General features: G+C 39.1%; 1 protein-coding gene across 1 annotated transcript in view; it reads right to left on the reverse strand.

Moving 5' to 3' along the window:
• Sergef (secretion regulating guanine nucleotide exchange factor) overlaps positions 1 to 18311 on the reverse strand; it is a 222559-nt gene that overhangs the window by 189714 nt on the left and 14534 nt on the right. The window contains 3 exon segments of the mRNA XM_074042614.1: positions 6447 to 6605; positions 10674 to 10736; positions 13068 to 13181. Of these exon segments, the coding sequence (XP_073898715.1) occupies positions 6447 to 6605; positions 10674 to 10736; positions 13068 to 13181 (336 nt within the window).

Here is an 18311-nt window from a genome sequence, read left to right on the forward strand (position 1 = left end):
AAGGTAACTGAGAATTTCCTTCTTCATTATTTGGGAGAAGGCAGTACACTGGCAAAAGTTGGAGAAGGATGCTTCTTCAAAAAATAAAAAAGTTTAGTTAATGAGTCAGAGCATTCTGAGAGACATATGACTTTGAAATTAGAGTAGCAGGCTTGGAGACAAAAGACTAAGCTCTGCCCTTCTGAACTAGGGCAATGCAGTTAAATAATTAGGGATATGTCTGTGAAGTAAGGATAATAACATGTGAGAAAGTGGATGTGACAGCACTTTAGTGATAAAGCTGGTCCATGAGATTATCAACAGAAATGCAGCTACTTCTGTGAATTCCAGAGTGCCCCCTGACTCTCACTTCTGGACACTATCTTTGGTTTCTGTTCCACACACTTTTCAATTAAGGGAACCTATGGCTCTACTTTTGAAGCAAAACTTCCTGTACACAAGCAAGTATCACTTTTGGTCAGGTCCTTCAGTTTAACTGAGTTAAACCATTCACATTTCCTCATCATTTCTGAAGAAAACAGGACAAAGCAGAACAAGTAATGGACTTAGAGTCATGAGACTTGAACTCTGGTCCTAGCTCCTTCACTCACTCCCTATGCCTTCCCTCCTGAGCCCTCAGTTTCCCCATCTCCAAAGTGAGGTAGTCAGGTCAGATAACCTCCTAGTTAGTTCCCATCCATTACTGACATTCTAGGGATTCTAGAATAAAAACTGATGACTTCAAAAATAAGCAAAACTTATCCATTTCAAAACAGTCCTTTGGGTTCAGTTTGACTTTCAACCATTGGATTTTCAAGTTCTAAAGTACAAGCATCATGAATTCCAAAGCATCTGCTTTAAATAGCGCCCATGAGATCAGAACCTCCCTCAGCTCGGTTGAGGTTTCATGATATATGGTCCTAAAGAGGGGGTAATGTACACTGTCACCCTATTCTGGAAAGGATCTTGGCCCCAAAACAGAAAAATCAGCATTAGGTATATTTATAAACTCAGTTTAGTGTGAATCAATGACTGAGCTTGGATTTCACTAACACTTAACATCAAATGCAATAAAATATTTCTTGATATGTGATTCTGGAAGAAAGGAGAGTGGCTGATAGGTGGTCCCAGCCACCTGGACCAGGCAATTCCTCTCTTCAGAGAAATAAGAGAATAAAAATATATCTCAATCCATAGGATATTATCAAGACTTGGGAGCACAGTGGGGAAAGCAAAAAAATTTAATTGAAAGAAGAATAACTTTTCTAGCTTAAATGCTACCATAAAGTCATTTTTTTCTCTTCTTGGTTATAATTTTCTCATTTGCCAGGTGGGGAAGATGCTTATTTGATCTCCAGTTCTCTAAAACTTCTAGATCTCCAGGACTTTCTTAGGTGACACTGAAGAAAAGCAAAGAATGTCAAAGAACTCTCTGTAATTGGTTTCACTTTTTCAATCTATATCCCTCATGAGACCACAAAACTACTTTGGGATACTGCACAGTTCAGGGAAAACTTCCAGCATCCGGAAAGCACCAGATTCTAGACATTCAGATCAACCCCACATTAGCATTGGATCTTGTGAAAAACAAGATTCCCCTTGAAATTCTAATAAATAGCCAGCAACCAGCACTTAACATTTCTAAGCATTGATCTTTCTATACTCTTTGGATAGTCCTATTTCAACCTGTTACCTATCCAGAGGTGTTCACATCCCGTCCCACAGAGACCTCTGCCAGAAAGAAAAAATACAGCATGGGAGTCAAGAGAAGAGCCTATGTGTACTAAGCAGACACATGAGAGCCCAGTCTTGTACTAGACACTATAATACAACATCTCATTTAATCCTCATAGCATGTCAGCAAATTATTTCTCCATTTTCTTTTTTTTTTTTTTTTTTTTTTGGTGTGGTACTGGGGCTTGAACTCAAGGCCTTCACCTTGAGCCACTCCACCAGCTCAATTTTTTATAATAGGGTTTTTTGAGATGGGGTCTCTCGAAATATTTGCCCTGGCTGGCTTCAAATGGCAATCCTCCTGATCTCTGCCTCCTGAGTAGCTAAGATTACAGGTCTGAGCCACCGGCACCCAGCTCCCCTTTTTCTTAATGAAGAAATATTTTCTGAAAAGTTAGGCTTATTCATTTGCCCAACATGTGTTAAGTACTTGCCTTATAAATGCCAAGTACTTTGCTAAGAACTGAGTATAACAATGATGAGTAAAACAAACATGGCCCCTACCCTCGTGGAGCAAATGTATGTGTTTGGGGGGTGGGGAGTGGAAATTAGTCAAAGAATTCTACAAAAAAAATTGAACAAAGGAGAGGTTTATGGAGTCATCGGAACAAAAGTGACTAGACAACTACGGTGGTGAAAATGGATGCGGGGAGAGGTAGAGCTATCCACGGCTTACACTATCAGTAAGCTGACAAAACTGAGTTAAACCTTGGTGTGTCTGACTTCAAAGACCGTGTTTCTCTCTACCTTGCCACTTACTCTTTCATTTAGCAATTAGGTATTGACCTACTGTGTGCCGGGCCTGTGCTGGGGACAGAGCCATGAAAAAAACAGACACATCTCTCATGTAATTTACAGTCTAGACATTAAACAAACAAGAATACAAACAGATGTATACAATTACAAATTGAGATGAGCATCACAAAGGATCGAGTTTAACAAGTAAAATTACCTACAAGGCCAACAGAAATCTTCCAAAACATTGATAATTTGAAAAAGAAAAACCACTTGCCCACTGCATGTGAGTGAAAGACTTCAGGAAAGTTGCCTGTCAGAATTGGATATCCTTGGCCAGTTCATAAGCCCTCTGGCAAAAGCTAGTGTGTCTCAAACTTGGCACAGACCCTGCTGACACAGAAGTTTTTCTAAAAGTAAGACTGACTACTGAATTTACTTACGTATCCCAACCTCAGGTGAACATTACTATGTCCATATTTTACACAGATTTTCACACAGATTCATTCATCTGGTCCTCACAGCAGCCCTATGCAGAATACAGGTAGGTTTTAATATCCTGCTTGAGAGATGAGGAAACTGAGGTCTAGACAGGTAAAGTGACTTAAGGTAATAAGAGTAGGAAAGCACCCAAATCTGCTGTCCAACTCTCACAAAAGCACCTCCAGCCAGGAAATCATGAATCTCAAACAAGACAGCTGCAGGTCACTGAGTCTGGATAAAGTCACCCAGGAGTCCCATGAAATTCCTGAGAACAATGATCAGAGACATTAAGCAGCTTGGGAAAGGTTTCTAGAATGCAGCTCCACCAGCCTGAGACACAGGTACCCTTGCCAACTCTCCCAGATTAGAACAGGTTCTCCTGGACTCCTTCCAAGAGCCTCTGACTAACAGAGAAAAGTATTTTTCCATTGCAAACACTGCAGGGCAGACACCAGACTCCTGAGAGGGGAGAGCACAGAGCACATCCAGATTTCCATACAAACACTCTGTAAAGTTATTCTAATGCCATATGAACTATCCCAGCAAAGCACCTACCACTGGGGGCATCAGCCTTGGTCAGCATTTCTCAGTCCTGACACCACAAACATTTGGGCTGAATAATTTTTTGTTAAGGGGTGGGCTGCACCTTTGCATTGTAGGATGTTTACTTACATCCCTAGCATCTACCACCCACTGTTATAACCACAAATGTCTCCCACCATTGCAAGTGTTCCCTGAGAAACAAAAAACACCTCTGGTGAGAAATGCTGGTCCAGAGACTATGGAGGAACTGAAAAGCAGAGTGCTCCCCTTTTCTTTCATCCTCCCCTATCCAATCTTTTCTGGCCAGATATATGGACACTATGCACATACTCCTTTTTTAATCACTATCACACAACTAGTGCCTCCCAGCTAAGTAGCTACCTGCTGTTGTGGCCTGCAAGTATGTCCCAGGGAACATTTCACCACTGGAGCTTGTGAAAGCAACCAGAGTCAAATAACTCCTGTTCCACTAATGAGCTACTTATGACCCTGTGAGGAAGTCTTGTTCCCATTAATGTGAGCAGCTGAGTCTGATTAAATGGAAGCCCTGGGTGTTTCCATCAATGACATCAGGCCAGAGTAAGGGCTTCCACTGCTGCTAAAAAGAACACCAAATTGGTGAATCAAATAGCAGAGACTCCCATTTACCCAAAATTCAGTACAACAATCAGGATACTCGAACATCCCAGCTTTAAACCATTCTGGACTTAGGAGAAAGGGGAAAGTGGCACTATACATAAACAAGTGAACCAAATTAACAGCTTAATTAAACAGCTGAAACATTACCAAAAAATCATACTCTGGGGTGGAGGTGGAAGCCTAAAGCTGAGCTCCAAAGCAGCTGGAATGACTCAGCCAGTGTCAGAGATGTAGGTTCCAACCTCCCACCCCGAGGGTTGGGCTGCTGGCCCAGACCTGGCAATCAGCATCAGTTACAATGCTTCAAAGAAGCGACATTTTTATGTCTTTCATTAGTCAGCTACCTAACTAGTTAAAGGGTTTACTGACAGATTCTACCATTTGGTAGTAAGTGTATTTTACTGCATTTCAATTCTTTGAAGACTGACTAACCATGAAACACCCACCTGTTAACACCTAATTACTCAGACTACTGCTAGTTTTTAAGCTACTTTTGCACTTTGTACTTAGCTCTATTGTTGCACGTCTCATACTGGAATGTGCTGAAATTTGATTACAGGCCTGCCTTGCCTAAGGTATTCCTTAAGGGTAAGATTTAGATGGATGGATGGATAGACAGATAGATATACAGTTACTAGGCACATACTCCTTTTTTAAATCAATATCATACAACTAATGCCTCCCAGCTAAGTAGCTACCTGCTGTTGTGGCCGGCAAGTATGTCCCAGGAATAATTCACCACTGGAGCTTGTGAAAGCAACCAGAATCCATCCAGATGGATGGATAGATGGATGGAGAAGTTTTCCATCTCTGTATTTTTAGACTTCAGCCTACCTTACATATTCTAGTGAGACGGCATGGCCCATGTCTTTTCTTCTATGATTCTCTGAAGCTTAGTACATAGCTTAACAGGTGCCCAGTAGACAGCTGCTTTGGTTGTGCTACTGATTCCAAAGATACACACTGAAGTCTTCTGTTCATGAACCAATGAGTCCCAGGAAAATGGACAGAAATCCTAGTTGTCTACCCTGCCTTATCTGCATTTGTTTAGTCTCTTTTAGCTAGAAACAATTTGATGCAGAAAAATGACTACATTCTCTGATAGGCAGTGGTGACACAGAAGTAAGCAAGAATAATATGGTGACTTTCCTCATACAGTTTATTGTCCAGAGAAAAAAGGCAGAAATCAACAATTACACAGACCAGCAGCTTAGTGCGTCTCTTTAAGAAAATTTTCTGAAGATGGGCCCAATGTTCAAACAGTCTGAATCTCTTTGCAGAAAGACATGATTTTCCTCCAAATGAGTAACACAGCTTCCTTAGAGCATCCTCTAAAGAGTTAATATGGAAATTTTAGCATACATTTTTATTATACAGGCTTCTTTTCCAAAATGATCAAAAACTGTTTACAAGACTGATTAAAAACACCATAGATATGAATGCTCACAAGTCTGTTTGTGTGTTCCAATGCACAGTATATGTGACTTACCAAGGAGAACTGAAGCTGACGGAAAACCCACAAAGACCAGAAAAACCTGAAACTGCAATCATCAGGTATTTGGGAACCTAGACATGGTGTGTAGCCAGCAAGCAGGACAAGAGTAGGCAGGGAACTCCTGAGAACCCCTGAAGTTCAGAAATGAACTCACATGACAATAGATGTTAAGAATTACAAACTGTCTGAAGAACTGAGTGTAAGTCAGCAGGAGCTCTTTGACAGCAGAGATGAAGAGAGGCCATGAAAAACCAAAATCCAAAAATAAAGAAAGATGTAGGCCAGGAAAGAACTGCCCTGACAGAAAGATGAGAAACAGATGACGACTCTAGGAAAATGAAGATGCCAAAAGCTGTATGCATGGTATGCCAGCATCCAAGGGGATCGGAGTTATCTGAATTGATGTACATAGTTTATTGGGGTCAATAAAAGCTTAAATCAGAATTTCATGCCAGCTATGATTCAATTTTGAAATATTTATCTTTAGCTTAACATCTTCTGATGCTTTTAATTTAGATTCAGGTGGAACTAGAGTCATCTCTGCAGCTATTTCAAGCCAAGGCCTCCCCAACAACCTGGACAAGTTTCTAGATGATGCTTGCTGGAATGCATTCATTCTCAAAACCTCATGGATTCTTAGGACTTGAAAGAGTTAACCTAATCAAATCTTGCATTTTTTGGTGCAAACCTATGATCCAAACAGGAAAAACCACATACCTGACTGATGGCAGAACTAGGCACAAGATCCTCCTCTGTCCAATCCTTAAAGCTTTTCACCAATAAAAATCCTTAGTCCCAATTACCCTTACCAACCCCAAATTTTCCGCTGCATTCTCACCTGTCTGAGCAACCAGATGTGTCCACCCACTCCAGACGGTAGTGACCTTTTCATTCTGAAAACAATGTGCTTCTATTCTCTGAGGCACAGGAAGGAAAGCAGCCTGGGTAGCCAGTTGCCCATGCTTGTTACTTCCCCAAACATACAGCTCACCTGCATCTTAAACAAACAGAAGAGGAACAAGAAGGGGATGAAGCATTAGTCTCCAATGATGGAAAACAACACACATTTGAAAAAGAAGTGGTTGAAAGAAATTGTTCCATACTTATGCTACAATGTTTAGTGGAGCCAATCATAATACAAAATGTATATATAGTGTAATAGAAGACATAAAAATTCTGTACATAGACAACAAAGTTTAATGTGCTTAGTAGTTTATGGAATGTGAATTTGTGGTGATTTTTCTTAATTTATTCATTCAACAAATATTCATTCAACATCTATTCTGTGTGAGACATATTTACTTTCTACATTTTTTAAATATATGCTTACATTACCTTTTGTTAGGAAGAAAGTGTTTTACCCTGTTTTGAAATAACAGGTTAAAATAAACACGATTTAAGCTTAAACTTTTTTAACATACGATTATTTTACTGCATGTCCTATCCAGAAGAAAATATAACGATACCACATCACATCTGTGTAGCATTTTAGCTCATTTCAACCTCACAATAATCCTGTGATTTAAGAAGAAATGACTGACAATGTGATTTAAAAGAGAAAAAAAAAAAAGCAAATTCAGAGTCAAGTGACTCTGGCTTCTATTTCTGGATCTGCTAACTAGCTATTGTCCTTGGACAAATCACTTCCTCTCTAAGCTCACTTTCACTAGCTGAATATTGGAAGGGAGGGCCACTGGTCTAGAAGGGCAGACAATATGACTGGTGACACTGGTGACAAGAGTAATTAGTGAGGAGCTGGCAAAGTGGCTGAAAGTGGTAGAACACCTGCCTAGCAAGCATGAGGCCCTGAGTTCACACCCCAGTACTGCCAAAAAACTAAACAAAAACAAGGTAAGAGCAATTGGTGGGCAACTGTGGTAAACCAGAAAGCACATGACTGTCTAAAAGGCATTCAAGTTCAAAAGTATCTTTCAGATGAAAACTAAACAAAATGAGGCCAAGCCTATGGGTTGTCAGTTTAAAACTCCTCAGAATTTCTCTATAAGCTTTCCCAACCCTAACATTCTAATATTCTCCAGCTGCACTAACCTACAGCACCAGCTACATGGGACTACTGAACACTTGAAATGTGATAGCCAACACTGAGACATGTTGTAAGTCAAAAATACACAATAGATTGCAAAGAATGCAAAAAAGCATAGCTCGCTAATAATTTTCATATTGATGACATGTTAATATTTTGGATACTAAGTTAAATAATATATTATTAAAATTAATTTCACCTATACTTTTTACTTTTTGAAATACAACTCACATTTTATTTTAATCAGACAGCACTGTCCTGGAAGATATGCTAATCAAGGCTGGAAGATATTAAATGGCCTCAAGATCATATGGCCACTAAATGACTTATGCCAGCAATGGGATTAGAAACCAGGTCTTCTGCTTCCACTGCACTTTGTGACCTCCCAATAAAACGTTACAGTATTTCTTGCCCTCAAGAAGTCTGGTATATTCCCAAAAAGTCATCAAAAGCTAAACAGCTTGGTGCCAGTGGCTCATACCTATACCTCATATTTAGGAGGCTGGGATTGGGGGGATCATGGCTCAGGCCAACTGGGGCAAGGGGTGGGGTGATGAAAAAGTTCACAAGACAATATCTTGATAGAAAAAGAGCTGGGGTGGGCTGGTAGAGTCACTCAAGTGGTACAGTGCCTGCCTAACAAGTGCAAAGCCCTGAGTTCAAACCCTGGTACCACTAAAAAGAGTGCCCAACAGTAGATGCTTAATCACTGTTTGACACTGGGCACATCCTTCACAGGCTGGGCCTTGTTTCCTCCATTCTAAAAGGATTTTAGAATTGAGCCTTTTGGTCAGTCAGGTAATCCTGCAGCACTGACATTCTGCAGTTGTCCAAAATGAACTTGGTATATTTCATTCTCAGAGAGAGGGAAACCCTCTGAACTTCATTTGGGCATAAAAAATGTAAGATTCCCTTATGGGGGGCAAGAAGTCCCCTCAGTAAAATCTCAATCCACTGAATGGACTGGTGGGGTAGAGATGCCACTGATGCTGAAGCCTGTGTCTGCAATAAGCCTTGGTGTCCAAGTGTCTTTTTGAAAGACAAACTGTCTTCCACATGGGGATCATCATGCTGTTGCATCAGCAGGTAAAATTAAATTCTGCTGCAATGCCAAACAGTTACATAATCTACAAGGACTCCAGAGAAAAGGTCTAAAGAGCACTGAACAAAATCCAACGTGTTAACAGCCTGAACAAGATGAGAAAAGAGGGCTATTAGTCTTGACAATTTTTAACTCGCTTTCAAAATATCAAAAACTAATTCACTTTGTGAATATATTAAAATTGACTAAATGGACACGTTAAATGGTGAATATCATACATATATGAGTTACATTTTAATAAAATTTAAAATCTAAATGAAAAACCATAATGAAAGCAGTGCCCACACAGGAAATAATGAATGTACTAATCACAAGATTTTTGAAAGAAATAAACATTAACAGGCAATTAGACAATTTCTAGGTTTATATAATATCAACTAGTTCAAATTAATTAGAACACAGGAGAAATGTTTGCCTCTTGGACAAGAATGCCCTCCCTCCCTCACTGGCAGTGGGGTAAACAAGGCCCTGAAGACCCTAGAGGAGAGGTGGGACCAGGTGCCAGCAGTCACTTAAAGCAGGCATTCACTTCAACTCAACACTTAACAAACATATAAATCTATCTAAAGTGATATGAAGGATAAAAGTAGGTGTGTCTTTTGTTAGGTGGATGTTTTAAACACATTAAACAAATTATCTGTAGCTCAGAATTTGTCAAGTATTTAAATCCTCACAACGATGGCTCTGGAAACAGTAACAGCGACTCAGTTGAACTGCATTGCAAATTCAGTGTGGAAGAAGCCAGTGTTTCACCTGGCTTTCCACATGAAACACTAAGTATGAAAGTCCCTACTCTTTGCTTAAAAATGAAATGCATTCAATTCTGCATGTGAGGTCATACCAAAATAAATCTCTCTGAGACAAAAACACCAGTCTACTCCTATTCCTATCAGGACAATCCAGGTCAAAAGAAAGGGGCAGGCTTCACTTTCAACAAAATACTACATTGCCTCCTAAAGAAAAGTCACTAGAACATTTACACATTTACACAGTATTGACTGAGCATCAAATGGATGGATGTTCACACAGCCCACAGAGAATATAGGGTAAAAGAGAAAAAGTTTAGATAAAAAGTACTTAAATCCAGGGAATGGGGCAGAGAGAAAAATCTGGGAAATATATAAACCTATAAAACAGATTAGAGATATTTTCAGATAACTAGATTAGATAGAAAGATACAAAGATGAAAGAATAACAAAATAGATATATAGGTAAAAAGACTAGGTAAATACATAGAGAAAACAGGGAGATATGTGAACTCCATATGGATGGATAAAATAGACTAATTTGAAAGTAAACAGCTAATGAATACAGAAAGGAAGAGAATGTATATAGTTACATAAGATGCTATATCGGATTAGATGGATAAGACAGCGGTATATATACAGTCATGTGCCTTATAACATTTCAGTCAATGACAGGCAATATATACAGTTGTATGCACCATATGGCCTTCCTGTATAGTAGACCATATCATCTAGACTTGTGCAAACACACTCTGATGTTCAAACAATGACAAAATTGCCTAAGTACACATTTTTCAGAACGTATCCCCATCATTAAACAACACATGACTGTATGTAAATTTACTGTTAATTATATGATCTGACCATCACGATTCCCTGAGAAGAAAATACGCTTTTCCTTCTTATATAATTGAGAAAACAAACTCAGGAAAAGAAAGCCCAGGTTTAATGGGAGTACTTTACATATGTTATCATTTTTAATTCTCATAAGTACCCATAAAATATGGGAGATGGTCTCAGAAAGGTAATTTGCCTAAGATCATACTGGTAGTAGCACAAGGTTTCTGGCTCCAAAGTCTATGAGCTCCCCTCCATACCTCAGTGTGACCACTCTAAGCAGTCACATACAGAATTCCGAATGGCACGCTACACTGTGAAAGAGTCGGGACCTACCTGTTAATGAAGCTGAGTGGTCTGAGCCAGCAAGAACTCTTACTGCTTTACAATTCTCCATGCCTACAAAAAAAATTGTTTTCTTTTGAGCTATGTTTATTACAGAACAAACTGGGCAGAAAGGAACATTTCAGCCCTTTCTCCTTTGGGGAGAAACTCAACCAGTGCAGGTAAGTATGAGTCACATGGTAACAAACAAGGGGTTTGAACAAATAAGTAAATATACTGAGGATAAAGCAGCCAGATTCCTCACTATTATGAAGGAGAGGAAAGGTTCAGATATGAAAAGGACAAAAGCTAGAAAAAAACCAACTGAAAGGAAAAAAAAAAGCTATAAACAAACAATCCAATGATACTGAATTATAATTAATCAGTTGAAATTCATGGGTTCTAATAAAAATAGATAGATGAATACATATAGGTGCACATATGTTAAAAAATATATACGTATGTGTGTCTATTTCCTAGCTCTGTCTGCAGAGAAAGTCTAGAAGCAAAAAAAATCTCATACATTCAGCGGCTGTAATATACAGGACTTAACTACAAACCCAGGCTTCAGAGCACACAGCAGAACTAGAATTCAAACCTGCCTTCTACCTCCAAATCCAGCATTTTCCTCCCTTAATTACACTGCCTTCACTGACAAGGTAGAATCCCAATCACCCCTGCTAGAAGTTGGGACAACATGTGGTAACATGTGGCCTGGCATGCAGATGCATGCAGTCTTTTGTTCTCTGACTCTCTTTTCTGAACTTGTGTCTGACTAGCTGGGGTCTTCAGAAAAGACATTCCACTCCTTCCAGTGGAATCCTGTGAAAGGAATGGGACAAAAAGATATTTTCAGCCACATTCACCAGAGAGGAATCCTGGGCTCTAGTGGCCAGGTGAAGAGAGGGCAACCAGGGATCAGCTCCAGAACCTTTGGCAATAAGGTGAAGATGGGAGAATGAAAAGTGAAAGGCCTTGAGGATGAGGACAGAAAACCTCGCCAAATAAACTCTGAGTCTAATCTGTTACTCTAAGCAGATCCCAAACATGTTACTTAAATCAAATAAAAAGCATGTTTTATTCTTTCTAGTTACTGGTCCTAAGCTAAAATATAGAGAAGAGTGACACAAGTGCCTGCCCTTTAAAAGTTCATTATTCAGACAAGCATGGACATACGCAGTCATAATCCTAGCACTGGAAAAAAGGTGTGATACCTAGGGAACAGTGAACATCTTGATGAAGGAGGGTGAAGGGTTTGGGAAATGTAAGTTTATCTAATGAATGTTTTCAAGACCATGAGGAGGGACCAGCTGTCCAGGATCAATGCCTCCTTCTCCTTTTCTCAGAGTACCCTTTCTAACTCAATCTATGGGCTTCTGAAAGCTTATCCTAGCCCCAACACAAGAGAAAGCCTCTAGGACTTAGAAAAATCAGAATGATCCCAACACCCATGCACGCCACTCCCCCTGCAGACTCCCTTTCCTTGTTCTTTCCCTACCCCTTCTCACCACCCTCAAAAATCCCTCCTTCATTCTAAGTTAGAGAAGAGTAGTTAGAGGTCTCCAGGTTTTTCCTACAGCCAACCCTCAGTAAACTGGGTCACAAAGGGAAAGAGTAGAGGAGATAGAGACAAAGTATACATATAGAGAAAGACCCACAAAGAAAGTGCAAAACAGAGAGGGAGAGCTAACAGAGGGTAGGGGGAATAGGAAGAAGGAGGATGAGGGAGAAAGGAGGAAGAAGCCCCTACAAACCCAACTGACCAAAGATCAACCAAAAGACCTACAGGCAGAACACTTACTTATTGCCCCCTCCATGTGTTTTTGTGTAGATTTCCCTATAGGAACACTCCCAGCCCTATTTCATCCTCTCTCACTCCTGCTTCTCTTTTAGGAGAAGGAACTGGGCATGTGAGGCACAGTCCACAGTCCTTGTGGGTTCTCGCTTTGGGGTATGCCTGCCTGTAAGAAGGGTGCACTCTCCTGTTCTCTTGGCCATGCAGCGTAACACGGCTGACTCTATGCGGTCGCCCCAGTGCCTGGTGGATAAACTGAATCTAGGATTCAGGATTTACAGGCTTATTATTGCTACACGTTGTTTCCAAACACCTAAGTCATATCTTCCAAGTAGCTTTTCACATTTCTAGAGCTACCATTTTGATTTCTGTCTGCCTGACTTGTATCTATCTATCAATAGGTCCCAACTCTCACAGCATAAAAGGTTACTTTTACAGGGTCCACAAAAATCTCAACAAGACTAACATGCCAACAGGGAGGGTTAGACAGAGAAATCAAGAAATACCAAAAAGTAAAAATCCACCTACCTATTTTGTGTGTGTGTGTTTCTATTTCATCACAAAATGAATAAATAAATAAATATAAGACTAAAAAGAAATAAAGGTCTCACCTGTCACTCTGCTTGGTTCCTTTGCTGTCAAAAACAGTGGGAGAGACTGCCCAGGACACAGTCGTCGTCCAGATGATGCCAACCCGGTCCCCCACTGGAACACAATGCCACTCACTTCTCAATGGAGCAGAAGAGAAAACAGAGAAAATGCACATCAGGATAAGATCAGATTACACTTTGAACCTCACTGCTATGTGAAATTACCAATTTATGGAGAAGCCCAATTGCTTCAAGGGGTCCTACGACCAGCTGCAGGGATTGCCACCAAGCCAATCACAAATCATCTTTAGGGTGATCTAAGACCATCAAAGAAAATGCCAATATGGTAAAATCTCCACCAAAAAGTCCCAGAACACTCCTCCAGAATCAAGTCACTGTAATGCTACCTTGCTTCTCGTTAAATCAAAAGGAACCCTGAAGACTATCAAGTTCATTTCTCACATCTACTAGATGAGAAAACTGAGGCCCAGAAGAGAGGAAAATCACACAGGGAATTTACAGCAGAGAAAAGGCTAAGGCAGTCCCCTTTCCACAACACCAAGATGCATGCAAAGATTCTCAACTACCAATTAAATATATGATTGTAAGATAACTTAGTAGACAAGACTTCAGTGGAGTGACCTTTTATTTCCATGTCCACTGAATCTAATTTATGTATCCATGTTGTGAACTTCATACAAATGCACAGATAAAATCCATAGTCAGAGGTGTACAACTTGGACCTACCACCCAACACCAACATTAAGATCTAATCCCATGGAAGCATTCTATAACCTGTAGTCCTCTAAACTCTAAACAGACAAGCCTGCTTTATGAAAAATAAGTTATGATCACTGAACACAATATGAGCAAAACACAGGGTTGCAATAAAACAAAACTCATAATCTCCTTAAGAAATAAACTACAAGGACAAAGAGAGAAAGGAAAAAAACGTACAGATTAAAAGAAACTTCAGGTATCTGATTAAAAAAAAAAAGGTTTAACACCCATAATATGTAGAGAAATCCTTTTAAAAAAGAACCCAATTAAAAAATGGGCAAAGAACTTAAATAGACATTTCTCCAAGAAGATTCACAAATGGCCAATAAACTCATGAGACAATGCTCAACGTCAGTCATCATTAAGGAAATGACAATCAGGACTGCAATGAGATATCCCCTCACACCCAAGCAATGCTATATCAAACAAACAAAACAAAACAGAAAATAACAAGCGTTGGTGAGCTTGTGGAGAACTCAGAAGCCCATGCACTGTTGGTGGAAGCATAAAATGGTGCAACTGCTATGGAAAACAATATGGCAGTTTCTCAAAAAATGTAAACAGAATTGCTATATGATCCAGCAATTCTACTTCTACCTATATATCCACAAGAAATGAAAGTAGGACCTCAAAGAGACATTTGTACATCATGTTCATACAAGCATTATTCATAACAGCTAAAACATGGAAGCAACTCAAGTGTCCACTGACAGATGAATGTATGCAAAATGTGTCACACACACACATACACAATGGAATATCATCAGCCTTTGGAAGTATAGAAATGCTGCCCAGCATGTAGTACATGCCTATAATCCCAGAACTCAGGAGGCAGAGGCAGGAGACTTGCAAGTTCAAGGCCAGCCTATGCTACAATGGAGGACATACTAAATGAAATAAGCCAATAACAAAAAAGACAAATACTGATGAGTCCATTTATATGAGATAGATACAGTAGTCAAAACTATAGAGACAGAAAATAGAATGGTGACATACAAGGGTTGGTAGGAGAAGGAATTAAGAGTTGTTGAGCACAGACTTTCCTTTTTTTTTGGCTAAAGTGGGGATTGAACTCAGGGCTTCACACTTACTAAGCAAGAGCTCTACCACTTGAACCACACCTCCAGTCCTTTTTGCTTTAGTTTGTTTTTTAACATAGACTCTCAATCTTTTTGTACAGACTGGCTTTAGACTAGGATCCTCCTATCCTCGCCTCCCAGATAGCTGGAATTACAGATATGTGTCAACACTCAGCCAGAGTTTCAATTCTGCAAGATGAAAAAAGTTCTGCTGATGATAGTGATAATGACTGCATAACAACATGAATGCACTGGATACCAGTTAAACATAATTAAAATAGTAAATTTTATGTTAGGTATATTTTACCACAACAAAAATTCAAAAGTAAAAATATAAACAAAAACATTTAAAAGAGAGGCTTCACATACATATAAGACAATTGGAATATATAGACCTAATATAATATATAGACCTAAAGAATTAATGAAACAAAAAGTTGGTTCCTTGAAAAAATAAGATCGACAGACACCTGGCAAACCTGACTAAAATGAGGAGAGAAAAAACCCAAATTAGTAGAATCAGGAATGTAAAAGAGGCGATAACAACAAACACCATGGAAGTCCAGGAAATCATCAGAGACTACTTTGAGAACCTATATTCAAATAAATTTGAAAATCTTAAAGAAATGGACAGATTTCTAGATACTTAATGATCATCCAAAACTGAACCAAGAGGACATTAATCACCTGAATAGATCTGTAACACAAAATGAAATTGAAGCAGCAATGAAGAGTCTCCCCAAAAAGAAAAGTCCAGGACCTGATGGATTCTCTGCTGAATTCTATCAGGCCTTTAATGAAGAACTGATACCAACCCTCCTTAAACTGTTCCACGAAATAGAAAGGGAAGGAAAACTGCCTAACACATTTTATGAAGCCAGTATTACACTTACCCCAAAACCAGGCAAAGACACCTCCAAAAAGGAGAACTATAGGCCAATCTCCTTAATGAACATTGATGCAAAAATCCTCAACAAAATAATGGCAAATCGAATTCAGCAACACATCAAAAAGATCATTCACCACGACCAAGTAGGCTTCATCCCAGGAATGCAGGGGTGGTTCAACATATGAAAATCAATAAACATAATAAATCACATTAACAGAAGCAAAGACAAAAACCACTTGATCATCTCAATAGATGCAGAAAAAGCCTTTGATAAGATCCAATACCATTTTATGATAAAAGCTCTAAGAAAACTAGGAATAGAAGGAAAGTACCTCAACATTATAAAAGCTATATATGACAAACCTACAGCCAGCATTATACTTAACAGAGAAAAACTGAAACCATTCCCTCTAAAATCAGGAACCAGACAAGGATGCCCACTATCTCCACTCCTATTCAACATAGTACTGGAATTCCTAGCCAGAGCAATTAGGCAAGAAGAAGGAATAAAAGGAATACAAATAGGTAAAGAAACTGTCAAAATACCCCTATTTGCAGATGACATGATTCTATACTTTAAAGACCCAAAAAACTCTACTCAAAAGCTCCTAGACACCATCAATAGCTATAGCAAGGTAGCAGGATATAAAACCAACATAGAAAAATCATTAGCATTTCTGTACACTAATAATGAACAAACTGACAAAGAATATATGAAAACAATTCCATTTACAATAGCCTCAAAAAAATCAAATATCTAGGTGTAAACCTAACAAAAGATGTGAAAGACCTCTACAAGGAAAACTATACACTTCTGAAGAAAGAGATTGAGGAAGACTATAGAAAGTGGAGAGATCTCCCATGCTCATGGATTGGTAGAATCAACATAGTAAAAATGTCTATACTACCAAAAGTAATTTACATGTTTAATGCAATTCCCATCAAATTTCAATGACATTCATTAAAGAGATTGAAAAATCTACCATTAAATTTATATGGAAACACAAGAGGCCACGAATAGCCAAGGCAATACTCAGTCAAAAGAACAATGCTGGAGGTATCACAATACCTGACTTCAAACTATATTACAAAGCAGTAACAATAAAAACAGCATAGTACTGGCACAAAAACAAACATGAAGACCAGTGGAACAGAATAGAGGACCCAGATATGAAGCCACACAACTATAACCAACTTGTCTTTGACAAAGGCACTAAAAATATACAATGGAGAAATAGCAGCCTCTTCAACAAAAACTGCTAGGAAAACTGGTTAAGCAGTCTGCAAAAAACTGAACCTAGATCCATGTATATCACCCTATACCAATATTAGCCAAAATGGATCAAGGATCTTAATATCAGACCACAAACACTAAAGTTGGTACAGGAAAGAGTAGGAAATACTCTGGAATTAATAGGTATAGGCAAGAACTTTCTCAATGGAACCCCAGCAGTACAGCAACTAAGAGATAGCATAGATAAATGGGACTTCATAAAACTTAAAAGCTTCTGCTCAACAAAAGAAATGGTCTCTAAACTGAAGAGACCACCCTCAGAGTGGGAGAAAATATTTGCCAGTTATACATCAAAGGACTGATAACCAGAATATATAGGGAACTCAAAAAACTAAATTCTCCCAAAATTAATGAACCAATAAAGAAATGGGCAAGTGAACTAAACAGAACTTTCTCAAAAGAAGAAATTCAAATGGCCAAAAAACACATGAAAAAATGCTCACCATCTCAAGCAATAAAGGAAATGCAAATTAAAACCACACTAAGATTCTACTTCACCCCTGTTAGAATAGCCATCATTAGCAACACCACTAACAACAGGTGTTGGCGAGGATGCAGGGAAAAAGGAACCCTCTTACACTGTTGGTGGGAATGTAAACTAGTACAACCACTCTGGAAAAAAATCTGGAGACTACTTAAAAAGCTAAACATTGATCTACCATATGATCCAGCAATACCACTCTTGGGGATATACCCAAAAGACTGTGACTAGGTTACTCCAGAGGCACCTGCACACCCATGTTTATTGCAGCACTATTCACAATAGCCAAGTTATGGAAACAGCCAAGATGCCCCACTACTGACAAATGGATTAAGAAAATGTGGTATTCCAAAAATCTGTGACACAGGTTACTCCAGAGGCACCTGCACACCCATGTTTATTGCGGCACTATTCACAATAGCCAAGTTATGGAAACAGCCAAGATGCCCCACCACTGACAAATGGATTAAGAAAATGTGGTATCTATACACAATGGAATTTTATGCAGCCATGAAGAAGAATGAAATGTTATCATTCACTGGTAAATGGATGGAATTGGAGAATATCATTCTGAGTGAGGTTAGCCTGGCCCAAAAGACCAAAAATCATTATGCTCTCCCTCATATGTGGACATTAGATCAAGGGCAAACACAACAATGGGATTGAACTTTAAGCACATGATAAAAGCGAGAGCACACAAGGGAGGGGTGAGGATAGGTAAGACACCTAAGAAACTAGATAG

Source organism: Castor canadensis, chromosome 1 (assembly GCF_047511655.1).
Source record: "Castor canadensis chromosome 1, mCasCan1.hap1v2, whole genome shotgun sequence".
NCBI lineage: Eukaryota > Metazoa > Chordata > Mammalia > Rodentia > Castoridae > Castor > Castor canadensis.